General features: G+C 40.0%; 1 protein-coding gene across 2 annotated transcripts; it reads right to left on the bottom strand.

Moving 5' to 3' along the window:
- Positions 1 to 16: 16 nt before the first annotated feature.
- firrm (fignl1 interacting regulator of recombination and mitosis) lies at positions 17 to 15,222 on the bottom strand. Of its 2 annotated transcripts, none has more exons than XM_070554128.1 (25): positions 15,073 to 15,222; positions 14,731 to 14,857; positions 14,327 to 14,367; positions 14,144 to 14,232; positions 13,554 to 13,658; positions 13,283 to 13,423; positions 9,952 to 10,114; positions 9,738 to 9,822; positions 9,515 to 9,653; positions 9,266 to 9,355; positions 8,900 to 8,964; positions 7,292 to 7,440; positions 7,078 to 7,207; positions 6,696 to 6,882; positions 4,172 to 4,254; positions 3,974 to 4,025; positions 3,760 to 3,849; positions 1,732 to 1,917; positions 1,443 to 1,562; positions 1,276 to 1,371; positions 1,082 to 1,195; positions 846 to 950; positions 694 to 774; positions 475 to 621; positions 17 to 287 (listed from the first exon to the last, which is right to left on the bottom strand). In XM_070554128.1, exons 2-25 carry the CDS (start codon positions 14,823 to 14,825, stop codon positions 78 to 80), a joined length of 2,763 nt encoding a protein of 920 aa, XP_070410229.1. In that variant the 5' UTR covers positions 14,826 to 14,857; positions 15,073 to 15,222; the 3' UTR covers positions 17 to 77. The 2 variants fall into 2 exon arrangements, 1 of the variants encoding a protein (XP_070410229.1); XR_011521402.1 differs by having other exon boundaries at positions 256 to 287; positions 846 to 1,000.
- Positions 15,223 to 15,544: the final 322 nt, after the last annotated feature.

Genomic DNA, 15,544 nt, shown 5'->3' with positions numbered 1-15,544 from the left:
GTTACACAAAAACCTCTGAGGTGAAAAAAGTTTAATCTTTTTTTTTTTTTCTGTACAAAAAGAGTTAAAAGCAGCAGCTAGGGTGCGTGTTTGACTGAACTGATGTCGGCTACGAGAGTCTGCAGCTCCTGGAGCCTCTCTTCCAGCCATGGTGGGGGCGACGCTGTCGTGTCGGCATCACTCTCAACTAGAGCTCGGAGAGCTTTCAGAGCACTCTGAGCTGTTTGGATGTAGCGGCTGTACTCCTCCTCTGCACTGGCCTCCTGTCGCGCTCGCTTTGCACGTGGCTGAGTGGAGAGATCGTTAAAAACAGATTTATTCTTTACATCCATTTCTTGAGACCACACTGGTTAAAAGCTCTTTGGTTGCTTTTGGTTAAAGCATATAAAAATGGATTTTACTCAACTGTGATTTTAAATTCCATCTACTGCTTTACATAAAATAGTTTTAGTTTTATTAAAACTAAGCTTGAACCTCAGAGCCTGTGATAACTTCAGCTTCCGCCTGTTGGTTAGAAACCGTCTCTTTACTCTCCAGCTTCTGGTTGTGTTGCTGGATTGCTGCCGCCTCCTGTTTGAGCCTCAGTAGCCTCGATTCTGCATCCTCATGAGCAATTAGGGTCTAAAGCACGAAGTAAAAAAAAGTCACCGACAATCCTCTATCTCAGTGGATCCTCATTTCAGTGTATGTTACCTTTCTGAGGTAATTGACCACTTTGGTTTTTGTTTCTTCCACGCACAAGCTCTGGGAGATGACCACCTCGTGGTTTGTATTCTTGAGCAGCAGAGCGACACATTTAGTTTGAGACATTTAAAATGATGGCATCATCCGAGTTCTTGTCATACCTCTGCAAAGAAAGAAAAGGCCTCCAGGGCGTGCTGCTGCAACAGCCAGGACTGGTCTGCCAGAATGACTCCAAACAAGCTGCTCTGCCTGGGAAGAACCTGACTCTGAGGTCAAAATAATCCAGATGGAAGAATATATATATATTAAGACTGATCTGAAAAGTAGAAAAATAGTTTTTTAATGAACCCCTGGTAGATCTGCTAAGAACACGAATTAGTTTTTTGACTTGCATCACCTGAGTTTCCAGAGGGATAAAGATCTTCCCCAGGGATGAGAGGAACTCCAGAGCAGCCAGCAGCAGATAATCAGCACATTTTTGAGAAACCACAGCATCCAGGCATAACAAGGCCTAAAATATAAGCCAGTATTAAACATAAATGGCATCCTTCATTTAGCTGATAAACGCAAGCAGAACAAACTTAAGTTTACCTGAGAAACAACTTGAGGCTGGACCTTTTTCACTAAAGCAGCTGTTGTTGACAGAAGGAGCTGCAGCGTTCGCTGAAGAACAGGGTGAGTCTGCAGCTGAAGAGTGACAAGTTACAGAGAGGTCAGGCTCACATTTCTGACTTCATTCAGAGTGTGTACTTTCTCACCTGGTCAGGACTCATCCGTAACCACAGCTGTGTGACCATCTTCGCTGCTGACAGCACACACTGCTCTCCAGGAGATGGTTGCCCTCGAAGCACCGATAGGAGGGACAGCAGCACCGAGTTCTGGCAACATTTAAATTATTTCAGTTTTCATTTCAAATTCCTCCACACAGCTTATTGTAATGTTTTAGGTCATTTAAGAAAAATCAATAATCAATCAATCAATACTTTATTAATCCCAGAGGACAACAGGCTAAAATTATAGATTTCATATTGCTCAGGTTGGCCTCACCACTTGGTCCATTTGTCCCAGCTTGTGTCCTCCACCCTGCCAATCGGTTAGAACCTTTTGAGTGAGCTCGGTAATTTCTGCCTCCACACGAAGACGAGTGTCTTCAGAAAGAGCTCGGAGGAGGACATGATGCCACACAGGGAGATTCTCCATCTTTGATGGTGGGAAATGTGCCACCAGCTCCACCTGGCAAAAGAAAAACTCCATTAATTATAATTAAAGTAAACAGCATGCAGTCCGTACAGAGCTGTCTGTCATTGTGATAAAAACCTCGCTATTTACTTATATGTGCTGCATTTTAATTGTTTTTACTTTAAGAAAAACACAATAGTAAAATTAAGTTGAATATACAGTCAGTTCCATAAATACTGAGACATCAACACAATGCTAACATTTGTGGCTCTATACACCACCACAGTGGATATCAAATGAAACGAACAAGATGTGCTTTAACTGCAGACTGTCAGCTTTTATTTGAGGGTTTTTACATCCAAATCAGGTGAACGGTGTAGGATTTACAACAGTTTGCATATGTGCCTCCCACTTGTTAAGGGACCAAAAGTAATGGGACAGAATAAGAACCATAAATCAAACTTATACATTTCAATACTTGGTTGCAAATCCTTTGCAGTCAATTACAGCCTGAAGTCTGGAACACAGACATCACCAGACGTTGGGTTTCATCCCTGGTGATGCTCTACTAGGCCTCTACGGCAACAGTCTTCAGTTCCTGCTTGTTCCTGGAGCATTTTCCCTTCAGCTTTGTCTTCAGCAAGTGAATGCATGCTCAATCGGATTCAGGTCAGGTGACTGACTTGGCCATCGCAAAACAGTCCACTTGTTTCCCTTCAAAAACTCGTTGGTTGCTTTTGCAGTATGCTTTGGGTCATTGTCCATCTGCACTGTGAAGCGCCGTCCAATGAGTTCCGAGGCATTTGGCTGAATATGAGCAGATAATATTACCCGAAACACTTCAGAATCCATCGTGCTGCTTTTGTCAGCAGTCACATCATCAATAAATACAAGAGAACCAGTTCCACTGGCAGCCATACATGCCCACGCCATGACACTTCCAGCACCATGCTTCACTTATGAGGTGGTATGCTTAGGATCCATCTCCAGACTCTTCTCTTCCCATCACTCTGGTACAAGTTGATCTTGGTCTCATCTGTCCATAGGATGTTGTTCCAGAACTCTGAAGGCTTTTTTAGATGTTGTTTGGCAAACTCTAATCTGCCCATCCTGTTTTTGGGGGCTCACCAATGGTTTACATCTTGTGGTGAACCCTCTGTTCACACTGGTGGAGTCTTCTCTTGGTTGTTGACTTTGACACAGATACACCTGCCTCCTGGAGAGTGTTCTTGATCTGGCCAACTGTTGTGAAGGGTGTTTTCTTCACCAGGGAAAGGATTCTTCGGTCATCCACCACAGTTGTTTTCTGTGGTCTTCCGGGACTTTTGGTGTTGCCGAGCTCACCGGTGCGTTCCTTCTTTTTGAGAATGTTCCAAACTGTTGTTTTGGCCACGCCTAATATTTTTGCTATCTCTCTGATAGGTTTCTTTTGTTTTTTCAGCCTAATGATGGCTTGCTTCACTGATAGTGACAGCTCTTTGGATCTCATCTTGACAGTTGACAGCAACAGATTCCAAATGCAAATAGCACACTTGAAATGAACTCTGGACCTTTTATCTGCTCATTGTAATTGGGATAATGAGGGAATAACACACACCTGGCCATGGAACAGCCGAGAAGCCAATTGTCCCATTACTTTTGGTCCCTTAACAAGTGGGAGGCACATATGCAAACTGTTGTAAATCCTGCACCGTTCACCTGATTTGGATGTAAAAACCCTCAAATAAAAACTGACAGTCTGCAGTTAAAGCACATCTTGTTCGTTTCATTTGATATCCACTGTGGTGGTGAATAGAGCCAAAAATGTTAGCATTGTGTCGATGTCCCAATATTTATGGACATGACTGTACTTCATCCTTTTTATGAGCAATAAATGGTGTTACTGGGCTTTCTAACCTGGTGGACTGGGGTCATGAGGAAAACCATGCGCTTCAGCAGCATTCCCAGATGAAACAACTGGTAACACTCAGTGGGGCACGCTTTCACCTGGAGAACAGGAAGAAGTAAACAGGAGGTGATGGATGAGGTGAAGGCTTAGACCTAGTAAAAGCATCGGGGGGGGGGGGGGGGGGGGGGGGGGTTATTGGATGTGTGATTTGTTCCCACCCACCATCTGAGCAATAAGGAGGATATGATGCAGGCAAAGCTCTGCTGTTCCATATCTGTAAGCGCAGACAATTTCACATGTTGATAAAACAAATAAGTAAACCTGAAGCTATGATGGATGTGTGAAATAAGCCGGAGGCTTTCCCATCATAACATTTCACAGCTGATTTACATTAAAACCTTAATTCCTTCAGATTCTCACCGTGCTGTGAAACACCAAACATCTGTAGCCAGTAAAGCTGTCTGAGTGTCAGCCTGCAGCACCGCATCAACCAAACACCGCTCCTGCCAACCAGAGAAAAAGGAGTGAGGAAGTCAAATAGACAATGAGAGGTAATAAAATAAAAATAAAAACATGGAAATGTAAAACAAACAAATAAAACGTGGGGGGATCAGTTCAACTAATATGTAACATAATGATGAAACTGAACTCTTTGCTCTCTTTGAATTACAGGAAGTCCAGTATCACAACACAATTAGATTAAAGGTGGCTGCATGGTGGCGCAGTGGTTAGCACTGTAGCCTCGCAGCACGAAGGTTGCAGGTTCGAAACTCGGCTGCACCCTTTCTGCGTGGAGTTGCGTGTTCTCCCCATGCATGCGTGGGTTTCCCCCGGGTACTCCGGTTTCCCCCACAGATCACAACATGCCCTATAGGTTATTAATTGTAAGTCGCTTTGGATAAAAGCGTCTGCCAAATAAATAAACATAAACTAATATGTAGCATAAAGATGAAACTGAACTCTTTGTTCTCTTTGAATTACAGGAAGTCCAGTATCACAACACAATTAGATTAAAGGTGTGGAACACTAATTCAATACATTTGCAGTGGTCTCTAGCATGAATGAATGCCTTGTAACTCAAAAACACCGGTGCATAATTTCCAGGAACTAGAAGTGAGCCGCATCACAGCTGAGCTTCAAAAGGCAGGCTTTGGAGTCTTGTTTCCTGATATTTGAACATCTTGTCTCCAGTTAGATAACAGCAATGAAACTCTACAAATGGCAGGCAACATTGCGTTTTATCTCCACAAATAACACAAGAGCTTCTGCTGTGTGGTGGAGTTGCTAATGCTAACGGTTAGCTTCTACCAGCCAAGACGTTCTCTGATGTTTCCTGGACACTAAACCAACAACAGCTTTCCTCATCACGCGTCAACATGGGTGAGTCCATGACAGTGTGACGTAGATCTGTCAGGCTTTTCTAATCCTAGAGTTTCATTGTCTTATTTACTATCAGAAGCTAATGCAGGAGATAAGTGTAGGAGACCGTTTTCATTTAGCATGAAAAATTCTGAGTAACTGATTTTAAAAATGTTTTTTCAGGATTCCACACATCTAAGAGGCTAACATTAGGGATAAAAGACTACATTTATTTCCAAAGGGAAACCCTGAGGTGTTTTGCAGCTCTCTTCAAACAGCTGCAGAGACCTTATTTAACTGTTTTTATATTCCAGCTTGTCTTCATCTCATTATTTTTCCTCACATGATGTGAACAAATTAATGAAGATGATGGCAGAGTAGTTGGCTAATTAATTCTCAGATCCACACCTTGATGACAAAGTGGGCTAACGGATGGCTAATGCGCTGCAGCAGTCCCGTTTATAACATTAGCATCATAAACTGAGACTGCTTCATCATGGAGTTCTCAGGGTTTCCCCCAGCGCTTTATAAGCCTGGCGGGCCACCAGGCTTTGCTTGCCCACCCGCCAGGCTAAGCGTCATGCCCCGCCCCCCTCCCCTCCCCTACCGTGTCCGCTGACACGAACGGTGCAGCGAAACTAGAGCCCTCCATCAGCTGATACTGATGAGAAACAGCATGCAGCGGTATGTGTGCAAACCCCCCATCCCCATCCCCGCTCTCACAGAGGAGCGCTGCGGGACGGAGCGTGCGACCCCCCCCCCCCCCCCCCCCCCCCCCCCCCCGCGGCCGAAGCCACCAGGCTTAACTCATTTTCTGGGGAAATCATGAGTTCTGATTTAACTCCTGCTGAAAAAAATAAAAGGGGAAGTTGGTAGAAAACGGTTCAAATAAGGACGCCTTTTCATTTGTGTTTAGTAATCACTATTAAACATATTAAATGTTGCCCTGAAACTCTCTGAATTTGATTTATTGGACACTAAATGCAATTTCTTTTCGCTGCACTTAGTGTTTTGCTGTTAATTAACACTGTGTAAATAAAACTAAATGAAGCAGATTACACTGTTAAACTGTTAAAATAAAAGGAAAGAAATAAAAAGTGCAACCACTGTTTCCAATACTTTAGCTTGCTTGCAGCCTAGTATAATGCAGCCTCTCTCTACTGGGAGGTTGTTCTGGGGTTGCTCATGATTGGCTGAATTACTCCTCACTGTAAGAAGTAACCAGTTTATTTACTAATGAAGGTGGGAGGAACAGTGACACGTGAATTCATTCAACTCCAAATGCTTAATTTAAAAATGCATGATTGTGAAGACTGAAAACATGTTTTAGGAGGCTGATAACAGGAACTAAAAAACTAAATAGTATTCAGGACATCCTTATTCACCTCATTAAAATTCAAACAAACTTCATTTCAAATAATAACATAGCAATAAATCAATATTCTGCCCAATAAGTGGCATTATTCAAAAATAGTTTACACTCCTTTTAGACTTTAAAGAAATTTGAACACGAAGAAAAAAATCTATGCAAATCTACAAACATCACATATAATCTAAAAGGAGTGATCGTGTGTGTGGACCTTACAAACACAGGAAAGTACACAGGAGGAAGCACAGCCACACTGGCACAGAGCTGCACACAGATGTGTTGGTGCAGAGTGACCTGGACCTGGGCCTGACCCTTCAGCATCACCCCTGGCAGCAGCACCGGTACCCCACGCTCAGTGTAGCATCGGTGGAAACTAGAAAAGATGGCCTGGTAGAGAGGAAGCCTGCAGGATCGAGAACAAAGAGCAACAGGTTGACGTTATGCCAACATAAATCTATCGAGAACTGATAACGAGCTGCCCTTGTCAGATTCACGTGTAGCAGAAAAATCCCTGGCTTCCAAAGGACATAATGCATATTATACTTATTTATAAATGTAACACTTAAGCTTTCCAAACAACAATTTAACCTTTCCTCACCTGGGTGTGTCTTCTGAGAACTGACTTCCACTGTACCAGAGCTGCTGCACTTCTTCTGACTGGCCAGCCAGTTGTCCCAAGATGTTCACCAGCAGGACACACTGGGGGAGCTCATGTTCAGGAGTCAGCCCTGCACATTTCAGAGAACAAATTAATGTCAGCAGCAGCAACATTTTAGTATGTTTGTAAGGAATGATGTAGTGTTAAAACTCACGTAGGTTCTGCTGGAGCACAACTTCAGCAAAGGACCTCAGAGACAGCAGCTGGAGGAGGAAAGCATCCATGGGTACCAGAGCTGCTGCGTTCAGCTCCCCAGCCAGAGCTGAGGGCAGCGCTGGAGCGCTTATGCTGGGAGGAAACTTACTGGGAGAGAAAAGGGTCCAAATTAGAGATGGACTTATATGGGGTTTTCTATTGCTGATGTCAATATGTAGAGGGCATGGTCAGCCGATGACAGACATGCGCTGCAGATGTTTTGGGCCATTTTTCAGGACTGATATCTAAACGTTCTCCACCTTTTCTGCATGTTAAAATGTCACTAATAACGACGGTAAACGCACAACATTTCTGAATTGAACCAACTGTTGAATCTTAATTCTGTACACTCAATAGCGACAGATTTTATATGTCTACAAGAGGTATATCAGCTGATATTTACCTTTTTTGTATGTATCGGCCTGATATACCAGTCTCACCTAGTCAAAATCATCTCAATCAGATTACAGTTTTTTTTCAATTGCTAAAACTCAAAAAGCAAAAATGAGGCACAATTTTCACAACCTCTACTTCTGTTGCCAATCGCTTGACTCAATTTATCACTACTTAAGATTTCCTTATCGATTTTCCTCCTTTACACTCTGATGTCAATTTCACATTACCTTGCTGTCAAAACACAACACACAATTTTCAGGTTTACACACACTTTCCACATAAATTCTCAAAGCTTCAATCAACAACACACAAATATTCAAATCTCTAAACTTTCGGGTCGGGCGAGCAATTTGCAATCAGGGACTGCAGCATAAAAGTAAGTTTCCACAAGGCTGCCCAGGTGTATGAGTGGTTTCAGGACCACCCACGGTTTTCCATTTTATACCTTCCACCTTATTCCCCCTTCCTCAATCCCACTGAGGAGTTTTTCTCAGCCTGGAGGTGGAAGGTGTACGAAAGGAATCCACAGAGCAAGGTCCCGCTGCTTCAAGCCATGGAGGAGGCTTGTGGAGATGTGGCTTTGAGGCCTGTCAGGGCTTCACTCGAGGCGGTACTTCCAGCGCTGTTTGGACCAGGAGGACATCGCCTGTGATGCTGATGAGGCCCTCTGGCCAGGCAGACCGGCGGCATGATGCCCCATGATTATGCTTTTTTTTTGGGGGGGGGGGGGGGGGGTAACAGTAAAAATAAAATGTTTTGTCTCAAAATTTGTGTGATGTCTGATGTTTGTCTCAGAGAAAAGTGGACACTGTCATACATTCAGTGTATAATTCTGTGTTCCCTTTTGACAATTGTGTTCTCAGTTTTGCTCTTCAGTGTTCTTTCCATGCTTGGTAGTGTTCACCCAAAGGCTACTTGTGTTTAAGCAATGAATGGTATGTGTGTGTCATGTGAAAATGTGGCTGTGTTTACCAAATGAAAACACGTGTTCCATTTTGGGAACATGTTACGATATGTGGTGGCAGGGTTTTGTTTGCAAAGGGAAGCCACGGTTTAGGAATTGGTGTGTTATGTTTGGGGTTTTGTGTGTGTGCAGTTTTGAAAAACGCGTTTTAGCAATCGAAAAAAACGGTATCAATATCACAAAAAAATACATAAGTTGAGCTTGTACCTGATGATCTGGAGGTAAAGTTGATGAAAGTTTCTGCAGTGCTTTGTCACAAAATATTTAAACTCCTGTTTTAAAAAAGAACAGAAAAACATGTTAGTCTATCAGGTTTCTGAGGCAGCTGTCAAAAACATATTTCCAACATCAATTTTTTTTAAAGACATTGAATAAAAACACCCTTCTAACTCTGTGTGGTCCCATGTCCTTTTTCACACTTCCAAGTGAAAAGCCATCCATAAAAACATGAAAGATGATCAACTGAAGCGATTCATGTAAAATGTGTGAAAGTAATGAAAAATGCAGATGCAATGTTTTATCCTGACAGCAACTATATATTACCACGGGTTGCAAAAAAAAGAGTTTTAGTACCTTTATGTAATGAACTACAGTGTTGGCAAAAAATCTGCACATCTTGGCGTGTTTCTGGAACAGCTTGTACTCGGGGCTTTGTGTCAATTCCTGGAACAGGGAAAAAGACAGTCGACCTTTGACCTTGCAGGTTTGAATAGAAAATACTTACTTTTTATGTGACAGTGGTTAAAAATAAAATGTTACCATCTCAGCAGGACACAGCGCTACAACCTTTGTTAGTTAGGTGTACAGCACGACCCTCCCTACCTGTAACTCAGCACGTTGCATCTGCTCAGCCAGCTCCACAGAGTTGTCAAAGGAAGCCAGAAAGTTGTCACACAGGCCGTTGATGATGTCACCATGATGTAGATGTTCCTCCACCAAGGACTGGTACTTCAGACTCTGTCTGGAATATTAGTGGGAAATGTGGATGTTAAAATGGATTAGGACACCTAGAAGTGCAAAGTGTTCCAGCAATAAAAGGACTTACTTGATGAGGAACTTCCACGTGTTTGCATGCAGTGCCAGGTCCAGGTTGGAGATGATGGAGCAGATATCCAGAAGACCGTGAATCACTGAAAAGAAAGACTATGTTCAGTAAAGTGAGAACTTACTGACCTGAGTACAGTGAAGCAAAGGCCAGATAATAACAAAAACCGCGATGGAAGAGAGATGCCAATGTGTATGCACACGTCAACACACACCTGTCACAATGTCAGAGACCTCCACCTCTGAGGCACTACTGTCCAGAGAGATCCTGTCCAGAAGTTCTAACAGACTCTTCTGAAGAGAAAAGGCCTCTTTGAACAATCCCTGCAGCAGGTCTGCCACCAGGGACAGACGGTCACAGTAAACCAGCTCACTATCCTGCAGAGAATGTTAACTAGTTTAATATTAGTTTCTAAAATGAAACCGCATGCCCAAAACATGTAGCTGCTCTTATGTTCTTTTATTTCCTTCAATGTTGAATAAAGTCTGTTTGTGTTTTTTTTAATACCCACAAGAAATGTGAACAAATAAGCAGGCTTTAGTCATCGTCTGTTATATAAATACATCCAGTTTTGACACTTTCTGGCATTTAAATGAAAATAAAACTGTTTCAACAAGTAAAGGCAGGTAAGTAAGGTTTTAATTCATTATTAGGTAGGGAGTTTAAAGGTGCATGAAGCAAGAATGTCACCTTGAGGTCAAATTTGTGAACTGCAGTCCATGTATCACAACAAATGAGTGACTCTCCCTCCTCCTGTAAGAGGAGCCTTGTTTATGCTTCTCCGTCTGTGTTGGTATGGAGACATGTAACGCATGTAAGTCAATGTCTCTCTTTAACTTTAATAAAAGGAGGAAAAACTGGCTGACGATGATTAATACATCAGACTGTTTTGTGATTATTTCATTGTAAAACTCCTACTTATTGCACCTTTAACAAAGGAAATATTTATAAAATTCAAGACCCCTAAAGAGACAAAAAAAATTGTGATGCACCGATATGAAGTTTTTGGGCCGATACCGATATCCGATATAAAGATCACTGTTATGGCCGATAACCAATATTTGCCAATACCGATATACTGACATTAATGCTTCTAAAATCAGCAGATTTTGTATAGAATAAAAATGATTAAAGCTGAATTTATATTATTATGTACTCACAACACACACATTTGCGCTTCTCCGAGATGATTACAATCACTGTGACATGACTAAACAATTACACATCACCCCTCTCACCCTCTGAAACAGGCAAACAAATGGTGACAAGATGGAAAAAATGTCGGTTGCTACTATCGGCTCTTTTTTTTTTAAATCGGACCGATCCCAATATGTTAAAAAAAATGGCTAACATCGGCCGATACTGAAGTTGATATATTGTCCATCCCTTAAAAAAATGGAATACACAAAAAATCAGTATTTAGCACACTAATATTGGGACTTAGAGGTGAAACTCGTTTTATAAAAGCCAGCTTATTAAAGAAAATTCAATTATTAAGCTTAGTACAGCACAGTTACTAACTCAACAACTTGTGAAAAACAAAATAAAATTTTCTCAAGTGTTTTAAAGTCAGATTAGATTTTTTTAACCACTCCAATAGAAATCCCGATTTTCCTTTTGTCATTGACAATATAAATTAATAAAAATAAACAGTTAACTTTTAAAATGATCTATGACAGGAAAAAGGGAAATTAACCTACAGTAAACAGGGCTGTCATTTATCTACCGTACTTACGAACAGATCTGTGCGTATTTCGTGTGTTGGAACGATTTTACGCATTGTGTGGTATTTATTTACCATTTTGTACTTGTGCGTGAAAATGTTCCTAAATGTAAGAAAAGCTCAGACCATGCGTATGAACAGCATGTAGAACGGAGGAACCACTACTGAAGGTCTCAGTTGTCCACACATGTTCAAAATCCATAAATTATTTTACCCAATAAACAATTATGTCGGTGGAAAAACAGCTCTCTCGCATGATTGGTGCTAAAACCAATAAAAGACACACGTGACTGACTAAATTCTGACATTATATCATGGTGATCTGTGGTATAGGAGGATATGGCAGAGCGTGCACTCTGGAGGGAACACGTTCTCCGTGGGCGCATTGATCTCCCCGAAGATCCTTCTGGAGCTATGCTGTGATTTGGGACCCATTGTGGAGCAACAGATAAACTGCATGAATCCTATTCCAGTTTATGTTTTATTTTACAACTATATTATTCATTTTATTTATTTAACTTATATTTTATGAGGATAGAAACCGATTGAGATGTGGCATCTCACTTTAAAGCGGGTGCTCAGATTATACAACCAAAAGTAACAAACAAGACGGCAGTCATTTACATAATTATAAAATAATCACAATGCTAACAGAAAAGAAAAGAAGAAAAAAAAAGTCCTGCTAAGCTGTGGCTCACCAATGGTATTTAGCTATGGGCATATGTAGTAATCATGATAATGAAGGTATATCCAGTACACACAATCAGACGTATCTATGAAAAGAAAAAAAAAAAAGAAAAGAAAAGAAAAAGCTAGAATAACAATACTAAACAGTATACACAGTGGTGTGAAAAACTATTTGCCCCTTCCTGATTTCTTATTCTTTTGCATATTTGTCACACAAAATGTTTCTGATCATCAAACACATTTAACCATTAGTCATCAAAGATAACACAAGTAAACACAAAATGCAGTTTATATATATATATATATATATATAATATATATATATATAATATATATATATTATATATATATATAATATATATTATATATATATATAATATATATATATAATATATATATATTATATATATATATAATATATATTATATATATATATATACACACATATATACATGTATGTATATGTATATAATATATATAGATTATTATATATATAATATATATGTATATATATAAATGTATATATATTTTATATATATAAGTATATATATGTATACATATGCATATATATGCATATGTATACATATATGCACATATACATATATATATTTTTTATATATATATATTTTTTATATATATATATATTCCTGACAGGAACCTCTCCTCTGTCTCGACCACATTTATAACCTCTGCAACTTGTTGGGCTCTTTTGCATTTCGGCAGCCAATGTTTTGAACTCGCTGTCAGTAACGTTTTTTTTTTTGTTTGTTTGTTTTTCAGGAAAAACCCAGGAAATTCCCTGACATGCTGAGGACGTAGTGTGACCAAATATGGTTAATTGACAGCGTTTCTGTATGTAAATGACGGTGAATGGACACCAGCACCTGGGTATGGACAGAAAGGGATTTATCATCAGACGACTGCGGAGTGACATACATACAAGAGGCCACCACATGTTTCATAAATTAGGTTTTTGACTGTTTGTACACACATTCTAAATTTCATGCGTGGGAAGGACTATAGGACTGTTTTGACAAACATTTGATAAATGAGGGCCCAGAATTTACGCATTAAGCTAAATGTAATGGGTTTTAACATTTTATTAACAGGTCACAGTAACTTGTAGCTAACAAACCTTGCAATGTTGAAAAGTTTCCCTCAGGATTTTCAGGATACAAGTTGGAAGTGAGTGGATAGCATCCAAGTGAGGTGCTTCTTCAAATGAGCCAACATGACGCACACATACAGAAAGTGCATCAACTACCTGCATCATCATCTGAAACAGACAATAGAGCCTGGTTAAAGTATCAGATGGGAGTAAGAAAATAGGGTCTACTAATTATTTAAGAGTATACATCTTTCTAAGTTCCATCTTAGCAGTTTTTAATCACTTGGTGTAGCAATACCTGCAGAATGTTCCTCAGGAAAGCACACATTTCAGTATTTTGAGTTGAAAGGCCACCGACTTGATCCATGATTTCTTTCATCATGCTATTAAACATTTCCACTGCCTGCAGAAATTTGTGACAGACAATCATAAGATCCTTAACAAAACAGAACATCTCCTTTAGAGGAAGTAGTGTTCAATTTAGCTGCAATTGAGAAGTAAACAATGTGTGATAAAAAAAATTCTGTCTAAAATAAAAAAACTTCTATATGGCTGACAGATAATGAGACATTTTCTCCCCTGAGCAAATCTTCCTCATTCATTTAAATTTCCCCTTCTAAAGATAAGGAGTGGCTCAGTGATCAACTGTCAGTCTTAACTATTTAAAGGTTGTGATTTGCACCCCAAACTCCCCCGGTGCAGAATCACCCCCCCTCCAACGTGTTCATCACTAGCTCAGACAAACCAGAATTCTTAAATTCTTAATAAGCTGGTTAATGATTTGTGTTGTTTTTCTATTCTAAATTACAGTTTAGAAAACATATATCTGTAGTCATCATTTTTTGATGATCAGATTGTCATAAAGATTAGACTTATTACCATATTTACCTTTGGTAAGATCTTGGAAAAACACTCATCTTCTAGCTCTGGCAGACCAACATGCGGGAGGAACAGGTCTATAATTACCTTCAGGATACCTGTGAGAGTACATAGTTTTACAAAAAGATCATTTTAGATAGTTATAGTTCTTTAAGGTGCAAACTTCGTCAAAAGGTCAAATAAAATACTTACGTAAATGATCATCCCAAGTGTCTGACTCACAATGCAAAGAGTACAAACAGTCAAGGAAAGGGTGGAGAATTCCTGAACACACACTCACTCACACAAATGTATATAAATATATATTTTTTCCAACAGTGCAATAACAAAACTGAAACAGAGAAACAAAACAAAAACTTTTACCCATTTTGCAAAAGTGTATAAATATTTAATCACATCATATTTAATTCACAATTTCTGCACAAATAGTAGCAATACGCGTGCCGTTTACACTTATTTATTTATTTGTAGACTTACTAAATTCTAAAACGTTACACGTGTGGATAAAACTACCTGTAACAGCATTTTTAATAAATCTATGATCCGTTAAATAAATGACAGCGCTGGCAGGATGGCATCACGTCTGAGAGGATATGGTCAGTTTTGGCAGGACAGACTTGAGCTCCTGGCGACAGGTTTCCTGGCTCCACTGCGCCACCTCATCCAGGAGAGAAGTGTTGGTCTGGGACATGATGGACACGCGGCCACCGGTGCTGCTCAGCGCTGCCCAAAGGAAGGAGCGGTTAGGAAACACTTCAGCTGAATCACTAAATTATTCACTTCCGATTTATCAGAATAACTTCTCAGCGAGCGTTAATGTGAACACCGGATTTGAGAAGCTAGAGAAAGAGTGGCCAGACTTTAGCTCTAGCAAACAGGGTAATGTTACGGTTCATGTTAGCAAACACAGGCTGGTCGTTACTGATGGAAATTCTGACCTTAAACGCACAGAACACAGCGGAGTCTTCTGAACAGGGGCGTCGAATTAGGTTCATAATTCTATATGTTCGTCTTTCATAAAGTTGCCACTTCACTTTAAAAAACTTTGAGACGTGAATCAGTCAAAAGTGAAGTTTAGAAAACAGCGCGCCACTGTTGACGGATGTGACGTAATACACTTACTTTCTTTCCTGCTGCTTCTTCTTCTAATCATTTCCGGTCGATCATGGCACAATACTGCCCCCTCCTTTCAGAGCAATTCCTCAACTTTTCGAGTACACGTTTTTAAATATGCAAATTCATGAATGGCTATCACTAAAGATAAATGATATACCAAGCTTTGACTTAGCTCATACTGTTTTTACATGGATAGTTTACCTCAAATTTTATCTGACATGATAAATATTATTATTATTATTGGGAAATAAATATATTCTTTGGAGTAAGTGGAAACCCATTTTACCTTCTTTT

The sequence above is a fragment of the Nothobranchius furzeri genome, chromosome 8 (assembly GCF_043380555.1).
Source record: "Nothobranchius furzeri strain GRZ-AD chromosome 8, NfurGRZ-RIMD1, whole genome shotgun sequence".
In the NCBI taxonomy this organism is placed as follows: Eukaryota; Metazoa; Chordata; class Actinopteri; order Cyprinodontiformes; family Nothobranchiidae; genus Nothobranchius; species Nothobranchius furzeri.
Note: the sequence above shows the minus strand (reverse complement) of the source record. Positions and strands in the feature narration are given on the sequence as shown.